The sequence below is a fragment of the Gekko japonicus genome, unplaced genomic scaffold, assembly GCF_001447785.1.
Source record: "Gekko japonicus isolate JY-2015 unplaced genomic scaffold, Gekko_japonicus_V1.1 scaffold149, whole genome shotgun sequence".
In the NCBI taxonomy this organism is placed as follows: Eukaryota; Metazoa; Chordata; class Lepidosauria; order Squamata; family Gekkonidae; genus Gekko; species Gekko japonicus.
Window position 1 is genome coordinate 518,691 of NW_015172556.1, and position 11,816 is coordinate 530,506.

The 11,816-nt window shown below is 44.2% G+C and overlaps 1 protein-coding gene across 1 annotated transcript in view; it reads left to right on the forward strand.

Moving 5' to 3' along the window:
• The first annotated feature begins 482 nt into the window (after positions 1-482).
• WNK2 (WNK lysine deficient protein kinase 2) overlaps positions 483-11,816 on the forward strand; it is a 172,864-nt gene continuing 161,530 nt past the window's right edge. Inside the window, exon 1 of the mRNA XM_015421185.1 lies at positions 483-1,334. Coding sequence (XP_015276671.1) covers positions 483-1,334 — 852 coding nt within the window. The remainder of the gene's footprint in view (positions 1,335-11,816) is intronic.

Here is an 11,816-nt window from a genome sequence, read left to right on the forward strand (position 1 = left end):
GGAAGGCGGCGGCTGCCCTTAGGCGACAGCGGCGCTTGGCTCAGGGGGGTTTGGGCGCATAATTGCGCGGAGGTAGGCGGCGGCGTGGCGTGGGGCCCCCCGGGCCCCCCTCGACGCCTCCCCGCCTCCAGTCCCTAGAAGGGACTGCCGGCTTGTGATCCGTGGGAAGGAGCCGGCAGAGAAGACGGAGGGAGATCCCTGATGGCGAAGCTGCCCCCGCCCTCAATTCTTCTCTCCCGTGGGGAGGACGAAGGCCTTTTTCTTGCGATGCTCCGCCCCTGGAAGGCGTGCTGGGGAGACCTCTGAAGGGCTCCCAGTCCAGAGCCGCGTTGGGAAACCGGCGGTGCGGCACAGCGGGTGGGTGGGTGGGTGGGTCGCGTGGCGGCGCGGCCCTCCGCCTCCTCCTGCAGGTGGTCGCCGCCGTAGCTCGTTTGCGTTTCTCTTTTGCCTGGCAGGTGACTCGGCTGCGTTTCCGCACGAGGATGGACCGTGATGAGTCCCTCAAAAGAAGGACAGCGTCGCCGGCGGCCCCACCAGCAGCACCACCACCACCACCTTCTCCAGCGGCGGCTGGTCGCTCGGCTGTAATGGAAACTGGGGACAATGCGAAATCGGCAACTCCGCGGAAGGCAGGCGGAGGTAGCGGCGAGGTTCCAACTGCTGCTGGTTCTGCTGCAGCGGCGGCCGGTCTCCCAGCGGCTGCTGTTGGTCCGGCTCCTGCGGGTGGAAAGGGCATGAATATTGATGGGGCAAGCGCCGGCAGCCAGGCGGACAAGGACCCTGCTGTAATGCCCAGGGGAGGCAAAGCCGCGGCCCCCGCCGCCCCCCGCCTGCCTTATGCCAAGGATCCCAAACTAGTCCATCAGCGCTTCCTGCGGAGGAGCGTGGTGGACTCCGACCAGGAGGAGCCCACCTTTGAGCCCTCTGAGCCAGAGCAGCAGAAGAAGATCATCCTCTTCTCCAAAACCAGAAGGATAATAGCCGAGAGGGTAAAAGCGGGCCAGCGAGTAGTGGAAGAGAAGGGGCTGGGGGAAGAGGCCATTCCCCAGGACAAAGGTGTCGTCCCTGAAACCCTCTTAGTCAGCAGCCAGGAGAAGCCGAGCAGCAAGGATGTGGAGAAGAAAGAGGTGCCAGAACCTTCCAAAGAGCAGAGTAAGTCTAAGAAAGAGGAGGCTGAGGAAGAGGAGGAGGAAGCCGATATGAAAGCTGTGGCCACTTCTCCAGACGGCAGGTTTTTAAAGTTTGACATAGAACTTGGAAGAGGATCTTTCAAAACAGTCTACAAGGGGCTAGACACTGAGACCTGGGTGGAAGTCGCTTGGTGTGAACTTCAGGTAAGCTGCTTCAGCAACTCTTTGTATGTTGTGGGGGGGGGGCATGCTTAAATGTCCTAGCAGCTAAGGACAAAGTGCATCTGTCATCTATAAAAGCTTTGTAATACTACCATAGCTTATCCCACACTGGCCTAACTATAGCTCAGTATTTTCATTGGCTCTGACCCTTCCCCCTATCATAGGCATACTCACGCCCCCTAGGATTAACCCTCTCAGTTCTGGCCCTTACCATGGAGATAGCACTTGCTGCAATGTAAACTAATGATGTTTTACAGTAGAAAACAAAAAAGATCAAGTGTATATTCCAAGTAAGTGTCATGGAGGAATCCCACAAGGCTGTATCATTTCCATTTTTAGAGACCATCTCTGTCTTGTATTTTGGAATGGCTTTGTCTAGAGAATACTTTTCCAGCATAACCTTGCAGTAAATCATAGCAAGACAGTTAATTTTTTTTGGGGGGGGGGAATCACCCCTCATTTCATACAGTTATTAGCATTTAAGTTACCAGGTATCTCTTTCTTATTTTTACAATGGTAGATCACCTTATTTTAGTGATAAAAGTATGCTACATAGGGCAGTGCAATCTGCTGTATGTTTATTCAGATGCAAGTATCATTGAGTTGAGTATTTGGAGTTCCAGCCTTAGTATAGTGACATAACTTTTTTAAATACCCATATGTATTGGGAAACTGAAACTTCATAGACTTTTGCTCTATGTAAAGGGTTCAGGTAAATGAAGGAACTTCATAATTAGACATTTTCCTCTTTTTAAAAAAGTTTTGTTACATGATTTATAAAGGAAATTAAACTGTTTAGATTGTTCACAGTCCATTGACTGGAAGAGTCCACTGGGTCTGTTTTTAATTTACAGTAGGCCTGGTTTAAAGTCCACTACTGTTCCTTTATCAAGTCTAGGTTTTGCTGCATAGATAATTATAGGCATTTTACATTAAATGCCACGATATGAATCAGTCCCAGAGTTTGTCTTTGGATTCATGCAGCCAGTATTTTCAAAATATAGAATTAGTCCTCATGATGCCTGGAACAATGGGTAATGGGCAGGATGGAACAGATACTGGGCCAGGGCTTTCTCTGCCCTGGCCCCCACCTGGTGGAACATGCTCCCTATTGAGATCAGGGCCCTGCGGGATCTTATGCAATTCCGCAGGGCCTGCAAGATGGAGCTGTTCCGCCAGGCCTTTGGCTGAGGCAGTGGGTGTCCACATATGCCCCCCCCCCCCCAAGGTTGCAATCTTCCACTTACTGGTAACTGGCTAGTTACATCTATGGGCCGGATTCTCCCTATAGCACACATGACTACTGTTTTTATGTTTTAATCTGTTTTAAATTTTATTGTACTTATTAAATTGTTGTAACCCTTCCTGAGCCCGTTTACGGAATGGGCGGGATATAAATGTGAAAAAATTAATAAATAAATAGATACCTTTGCAAAGTTTGCAGGAAATAAATAATGCATACTTTTCATTCCAGCATGTTAGGGTGATGACTAGATGTACACTTATCACTTATTGTAAGCTGTGCTTGTGTCAACACAGTGGACTTGTAATGCAAATTGTAAATGTACTGCTGGTAAGGTTTTATTTCTTTGACTTAGAAAGAATCCACACATTGGTGTTTTTTTAAATCCTAAATTATATTGCTAGAGTTTACACAGGCCCACAGAGCCAAAAGTGTGATGTGCTGCATCATTAGAATTAGGTAAATTAAGCTGCAGGCCTGTTGAAGGCATTGGGAGGAACTAAGGAATAACAGCAGACTTAGCACGTCAGTTTGTAACAGAAGCAGATGGTATTGTGGAAAGAGAGCTACATCCTGAATCAGTTCTTTGGTTATACTTGAAAGAGAGAGGCAATTATACCTACCTAATTTGATTTAGCCAGTATTCCAGTTACAACACCACTTTAATACAAGCTGGCTGCAGTTAGACTTTATGTAGTTTTATAAAAGCATTTGTTTTTCAAAAAAATCTTATTTTGGTTACTTCGTATGTACTTCTGTGATATTCCTTTCTTTGGAACAGGGAACAGGCTAACTACAGCTGTGTATGGTATTAAAAACACAGATTTATGTAGTGCCATTTAAAGAACTACGTTCCTTCCAATAACTCAAATACTGGATTATGTTTTAAAATGCTGCACTATGCTGAATGTAATAGTCAGTAGGCTTTTTTTACTTATACCAAGGTCACTTTTATGAGTAGTTTAACTTATTTTGATCCCATCCAGTCATACGTTTATATAAAGTTGTCAGCAGAGAACTGTCCCAACGTACATTACTTTGCACATATTTGCTTTGAATTTTGACTGTCATTCTGTTGTCCACTTAACCAGTTTGGTGGAGAGCCAGTTTAGTGTAGTGTTTAAGTGCATGGACTCTAATCTGGGAGAGCCGGGTTTGATTCCCCACTCCTCCACTTGCACCTGCTGGATGACCTTGGGCAAGCCATAGTTCTGGCACAGCTGTTCTTGAAAAAGAGCAGTTTCTGTCAAAGCTCTCTCAGCTCCACCTACCTCACAGGGTGTCTGTTGTGGGGAGAAGACGGGACAGGAGTTTGTAAGCTGCTCTGAGACCCCTTTGGGTAGTGAAGGGCGGGGTATAAATCCAATCTCCTCCTCCTGGATGGAACTCCTTTGGAACACAAGTTTCTTAGGGTTTTGACACCTGAATAACTATGTCAGTAATAATTCTTTATTCCAGATAATTTATTAATATATAAGAATTAAATATTAAATGATGCAAAAATTACATAGTAGGATCCTAATTTCAGCAAGCTACACACAGTAGTATAGACCACAGTCCCTAATGATTTATCCAAGTAGCTTTGTGAATCATTTAGTACTGTGCAAGACTATTGCCTGCACAGAAAAGCCCTCTTGAATAATTCAGTTTTGCATAGTTTACAGAATGCCAGCAGACTGGGAGCCTTCCTGACCTTGTCAGGCAGGACATTACATAAGGTGGGGGCCACAATGTAGAAACCACGTATACAGGCAGTTGTTGATTTTGCCCATTTGCAGGCTGACACATGCAGAAGAACTTGCTCAGATGAGCTAAGCTGTTGTGGTGGTGCATAGGGGGAAAGGCAGTTTCACAGATATAACAGTCCAAGGCCATGTAGGGCTTTGTATATGATAGCCAGTACTGTAAATTGAGCCCGGTAACTGACGGGCAGCCAGTGGAGTGACTGTAGCATCTTCCATCTAGCTCCCAGTAACAACAGAGCTATAATGTTTTGCATCACGTGTAGTTTCTGAATTGATTTTAAGAGGAGACCAATGTATGGTACATTACCGTAGTCTAGTCTCGATATTACTGTGGTGTGGATTCAGATGGCCAAGTCAAGGGGCCATCTTTCAGGCTAGGCTGAATTGGAAGAAAGCCTTTTAGGACCTCTACTGCATCAGCAGGAGACTTGGATAAGTTTATATAGAGCTGGGGGTGTCATGCAGTGTTCCCTCTAAGCTGGGTTAGTGTGAGCCAGCTCACAGTTTTTTAGCCTCCGGCTTACACATTTGTGTCTCAACTTAAGAAGGATGGCTCTAGAGCAAAGTAATCTATGCAGTCGCTCGCTCACCACTTTAATGCCAGTAGCTCACCAAGTAGAATTTTTGCTCTGGAGACTCCACAGCTTAGAGGGAACATTGGTGTCATGTGCGTATTGATGACAACCAAACACAAAGCAATGACTGAATTACCCTACAGTAGTGATGGTGAACCTTTTAGAGACCGAGTGCCCAAACTGCAACCCAAAACCCACTTATTTATCGCAAAGTGCCAACATGGCAATTTAACCTGAATACTGAGGTTTTAGTTTAGAAAAAACAACTCATACATTTACATAAGATGATCCTAACAAAGTAAGGAAAGCAATCCCAAATGCTTTCATTTACTTAAAATTATTTGGCAGAGAATTCCACACTTTAATGACGGTCTGGGCCTGGCTGGGGCGATGGCACGCATGCCCACAGAGAGGGCTCTGAGTGCCGCCTCTGGCATGCGTGCCATAGGTTCGCCACCACTGCCCTAAAGGCTTTACTTAGAGAACTGAAAAGCATGGGAGGGGGTAGAATTGCACCCTGTGTAACTCCACAGATTAGGTCCCACACTGATGATAACTGGTTTCCTATAGCAACTCTTTGAGGCTGATCCATGAGAGATTATTTGAAGTCGTTCCCCTGATACCTACTTCTGCTTCCAAATGCCTCAGCAGGATGTATCAAAGGGGTGTGACCTTTGTCTACACTCAGATGGAGGTCATAAATTAAAGCTGCCTCTATCCCATAACCTATCCTGAAGCCAGACTGAAAAGGGTCTAGAGGAGACGAGTTATCCAAGAAGATCTGGAGTTGGCCCGCTAATGTTTTCACAATCACTTTGCCCAGAAAAAGCAGGTTAGAAACCAGGCAATAATTAGCCACATAATTTTTCTGTAGGGACAGTTTTTTAAGCTGTGGATGAATAACTGCCTCTTTGAGTGGCTGACGGAAGATTCCCTGAGTTAATGACTGATTTATAATAGATCCTAAGGGTTTGTTGATGTGGTCTTTACATGATTTTAGCAGCCAGGATGGGCAAGGATCCAGAGTACAAGTGGTGACCTTCACTGATCTCAGGATCTTGTTGACATCCATCATGGAAAGTGTGTCAAATGATCTATAAATAGACCAGGTGGTGTATTATGCCTTTCTTCTGGTGTGCCTGCGTTAAAACTGACATCTAGATCAAGACGTATTCTCAATATTTTATTAGTGAAAAACTTGGCAAAAGTATCAGAGCTAATTGTCTCTTCCTGAGACAATAAAGGCTGAGATTTTGGCGTCAGCATTTGTTAAGCTACCTCGAACAATCGAGATGGCTGATGCTTTAGTAGCAGAGTAGTAACATTTCTTTGTTGCCATTGCTGCTACTGCATAGGTCTTCCTACACTGTCCTTTTGTAAATATTTGAATATTTACAAGTGTAATTTTGTACTGGCAAGAATCATTGTATAAAAGTGAAGTTTGAAGGGAATTGAATTTTTAAAGAAAATAATGTTTAGACGTGGAACTCATGGGTTGCTGTGAAATATGTCTGTTTGACTTGGTGGAGTGCTATAGAACTATTAGGGCTAGAGAAACCAATGATCTATAAAGAAACTTCACATTTTCATCATTTACCATCTTTGTAGAATCATGTGTATTTCAGAACCACATGTTAAGTAATAATATTGTGGATACAAATGGCACCCACTCATCTGGCCAGGTGATACTAGTTGGCAAGAGACCATGTAATTGTTCGTTTTGCCAGTTTTTACAATATATATGGTACAGGAACTAAATGAAATCAAGCTATAGGGAAGTTGTGGTTAAGTACGTCCAGTGGGTAAAGGGATGTATAATCCTGGTTTTCTTCTAAGCATATGGATATCATATATGTACCTTAAGAAATGTAGTTAGTGAAATGGCTTTCAGTTTTCTGTTAACTAATGCAAAGTAGTTTGAACAAAAGCAGTGTTTGAATTCATTGTGTCAGAATACATTTCCAAGGATCCATGTGAAAGAAGCAAGTGGCCAGCAATATCTTACAAAAATGGTGTGTTATGTATATTTGAGTTATGTAATCTCAGTAGCATATTCACTGTGATTGCAAAGCTCAGATCTGTACTCTCTCCCTTTGGCTGGCATATTTGTATCTTGTTTTAGAATAGCTGGAACATTCTATGTGTTTTGCAAAGTGTTTTAGGCTTTTTCTTGGTAGAAGAACATGCTCTGTTGCCAGTTCTTTAAAAAAAAATCATGCTGACTTCCCTTCTGCTACATGGAAGAGGCTATTTCATGGGGGGGGGGGTGAGGAATACCACGGAAACCTGCCTGTGTTGCTGCTCTTAATTATGACACAGGATGATGCTCTGAACTTTCTGGAGTAAGGTTGACATAACAATGTACCAAAGAACTGAGCCACTACCTTCCTTCCCTTTGTGCCTTTCCTTGCACCACTAAGTCTTTTTTTAAATGAAAACAAATCAAATAAATTGACCAGGTTTACGGGCCCCAGGGATGACCAGGGCCCTGGAATTCCTCTATTTTCAGCGGTTCTTGCTTATAATCTGTCTCCATAGAGGCAGAGAAATCCAAATGGTAGAGATTCTTGGTGTATTGCAAAGCTGCATGAACTAAGCTAGCATCCAGGAATCCATTCTGCAGTGGTCTAAGGTTTTAAATATCATTTTGACTTGCTTTGAGTTCCTTGTTGGGAGAAAGGTATGCTCAAATATCCTAAATAAGTAGTTAACTTATAGGGTTACCATATTTTGAAAAAAAGAGAACATATTTCTCAACTATTTCAAACAAGTGATCACTATGACAAATCTAATTTTAAATACCTCTACTATTTAAGCTGGGATAACTGCTACTAACTAGAAATATTCCTAACCTTCCAACCCAAAAAAAGGACATTTTCATTAATTTTTCAAAAAGAGCCCAGAAGAGGACAGACACCAAAAAATTCTAAAAAGAGGACATCTGTTAATGCTAAATTGACAGAAACATTGAGTTGTATCTGAGAAGTTCTGTTTTCAAATGATGAGGTCTGTTGCTAGGAGTTGCTCACTTTTTACCCTGCTTTGTTTCTTTGCTGATACTCAATTATAAATGCCCAGTGTCCGTGGCATTTGTAGAGTGAAGCATTTGGAAAGACATGGGCAACAGTAGTACCAGTCATTGGCAGCACATTTCTGTCGGGTCACAGGAAACAAATCAGGGTGTTCGGGGGCATGAAGAACTGGCAAATCTACAGGAGATGGGGAACTACAGGAACAAGAGCTTGGGGATCAACAAAACTGGAAGTGGTGATGACAACATGCCAAAGATCTATATCAGATTTCAGGTGTTTCAGTACTGACTTAGTCATGTAGGTAAGACTTAGCTGCATTCAAGGTTTCTAGATAAGCTGCTGCAGCATTATAACTGCGTTGTTTGCAAAAGATTTGTATGCAGGTTGGGGGGAGGAGGAGAGATGGAAATAATGCAAACGCCCTGGAAAGTATTACCTTCCATTTTGGAACCGAAGGCAGAACCACAATCATAGTCTATCATCCGCCAAGCACAGCTTCTGTCTTGGATCCCATAACATAATCATTCTGCTCTGTAGTGAATATGGATATTAAAATGCAGAGGTATGTAATTGCTCAGATGTGTATAATTATACCATGGGGTGTTTTTTTAGGTAGGGAGAAGATGTATAAAATAAAGTGCAGGGACTTTAATTAGTTGTAAGTAAGCATGTTTAACGTTATAACCATTTTGGTAAATTGATTTATGTGCGCATGAACAGTAGGGACAGTATGTAATGAAATTAAGTGGTAATATGTTAGTTTCTTGAACTCTGCAAGTGAAGGATCTCAGTCCTTGCTGAGTTGAAAAGTAATGGAAAGTTCCTTTGAAATCAATTGTTGTGAGGATGCTATCAGAGAGAACAATCTAAGTCTAGATCCCACTTGCTGTCCCATATTTTTTGCTTTAGTAGGTTATAAAACATTTCTTCAAGGAATCTTGAGAATATTAAGCATTGTGTTCATTTTTGGTTGCCTAATAGAGTGATCGTTGCACGTATCATTTTAATGGCAAGCAGGGGTCATTTCATAGAAAAAGAAGTGCAGGAGCTCATTAGCATAACTTATTAGCAACACTTATTTGCATATGCCACACCCCCTGACATCACCGGAAGTGTGTCAGAAGACAACACCCACCACTCAGGCTCCACTGGACTGTTTTCGATTGCTAGCTATTGTGGGGGGGATGTGCAGATCTGTCCTCACAGAGGAGGGAGACCATGTACCTGTATAAAATTTGGTCTTAAAGGTGCCACTGGACTGTTTTGGATTGCTAGCTATGGGGGGGGGGAATGCACAGATCTGCCCTCACAGAGGAGTGAGAGCTTGTACCTGAAGGCGGGCCAGGGGGGGGCTCTGCAACTTACCTGTCTGCTTCTTGCTCCTCGTGGCCCAACTGAGGGCTGCTGGGAGCAGGGGGCAGGGCTTGTTGTATGTGCCTGCCCCCTGGGCTCCTTACTGCCAGAGTTCTGCTCCTGTGCACTCCCACAGGAAATGACCCCTGATGGCAAGTCATGCACACTGACTTTAGTTTTGTTCTAGATGTTTGTCTTTGGACTCTTAGTTTTGTTCTAGATGTTTGTCTTTGGACTCTTCAAATTAATGAAACAACTCTTTTTTATTTAACAAAACAGCTCTTTTAATTAAAGTAAACATGGAGGTAAAAATACTGAGCTGGTCTTGGAAAACAAGATGGGAGATTTAAAAAGATTAGGATACCAATTGTTTCCCTAATAGGATTTTCTGAATTGTAATTTTAATCTTAAATAACTCTTATGCCTGGTGAATGCATGCTTTAAATTGTAGAATCATATCTAGGGTGGATAAATACTTTGAATATGTTTCTATTTTTTTCTGAAGCACAACAGGACCTCAGTGTGAAGAGCCCTAAAGGAGATTCAACGCCTTAATTCTCAGGATTTCTTTTTGCAGTTGTAAATGTTAGGTATTTTAGAGATTATGAGTAAAAATGTGTTAGTTCTGTAAGAATTAATTTTGTCAGAATTAAATTTGCTCTTAACCATGCAGTAGCCTGATGCCTGTCGCTACATTTGTATCCCATTTTTGTGTCCAAACATGGGATATTTATTCATTCACTTAAATATTTTAATGCTTCCCATCTACCAAACTAGTTCTTAGAATGGCTAAACCTTCTTCATCTTACTTGCCTATTTTCCCTTGTCTGTTATTAGGTTTCACATATGAAATACAGAAACTGATTTTATTTACTATATGTTTTATTTATTATACATAGTTTTGAAAGTGCCTAAGAAATATTTTTATTACAATTACTAGGTAATGCAGCTTGTTCTTGCTACTATTAGAACTACTAGGTTGTGTATGTGCATGTATGTGTGTGTGTGTGTGTGTGTGTATGTATACATACATATATGAGCTTTATATATTTACAAGAAGAGGGACCCGCGATACTTGCAGGGGGGGAATGTTCCTGCGGGCTCCCAGCCTGCAGAAGCAGGAGGACCTCGGGGCTGATGAAGCGGCCACAGATAAGCTTCCTTCCCTGCACCAGTGGCTTCTAGCCGCCGGGCCCACCGATCTCCCCTTCTGGCTGCGAGGCCTGAGCTGCTTCCAGCTGCCGGGCCTGCAAATCCCCCTGGCTCCGGCAGCAAGGCCTGAGTGGTTTCCAGCCACTGGTTAAGTGTGCGGACTCTAATCTGGGAGAACCGGGTTTGATTCCCCACTCCTCCACTTGCACCTGGCTGGATGACCTTGGGCAAGCCGTAGCTCTGATAAGGAGCTGTTCTTGAAAAAGGGCAGTTTCTGTCAAGAGCTCTCTCAGCCCCACCCACCTCACAGGGTGTCTGTTGTGGGGAGGGGAAGGGAAAGGAGTTTGTAAGCCGCTCTGAGACACCTTTCGGTAGTGAAGGGCGGGGTATAAATCCAATCTCTTCTCTTCTTCTTCTTCTTCTCCCCTCGGGCTCCGGCAGCAAGGCCTGAGCAGCTTCCAGCCACTGGGCCCACTGATCTCCTCCCCCCGGGCTCCGGTGCTGAGGCCTGAGTGACTTCCAGCTGCTGGGCCCGCCAATTCCTCCACCCCCAGCTCCGGTGGTGAGGCCTGAGCAGCTTCCAGCTGCCGGGCCCACTGATCTCCCCCACCCCCTGGCTCTGGCAGTGAGGCCTGAGTGGCTTCCAGCCACCACTGGGCCCACCGCAGAGTTCCCAGAGCCTTCTCTGTGCATGCACAGGGAACACTCTTTTACTTTTTACTTTTGGGGGGATTTAAGTATCCCTGGTATAGTTTTTTAAACTTCTCAGGTTTTTCTGCACATCTGGGGAGTGCCCCAAGTGTGCAGGAAAATCTCTTTGCCCCCCAAGTGCCCCCAATGTGTGGGTTTACATATCCACACATCGGGGGCATCTTGGCTATTAGTATATAGACAAGTGGAGACCCGCAAGAAACTTGCGGGATGGTTATCCTATTCCTCACGCCTTTGCTTCCTCCTGTCTCCCCCTACATCTCTCACACTCTTTCTCCCTTCTGCCCCCCCTTTCTTTCTCTCTCTCCTCCATGTATGGTTTGGAGGGTGAAGTCTATGGCATTATACTGGTCTGTAGTTTCTCCCCTCCTCAAATCCCACCCTCCCCAGGCTCCACCCCTCAAATGTCCAGGAATTTGCCAACCTGGAATTGGCAACACAATTTCCTTCCCACCCAACAGCCAACCTACCTTTATCTGCCTCTCTGTCTTCAACTTTCCATCTCCACACTCCTCCCCCACAGCCTCTACCTAGGAAAGTTACTGTCTTTCTCCACAGTGGGGACCAAAGCAGCTTACATTATTCTCTCCTCCTTTTTATCTGCACAACAACTCTGTGAGGTTGGCTAGGCTGAAAGTATGTGACTGGTCCAA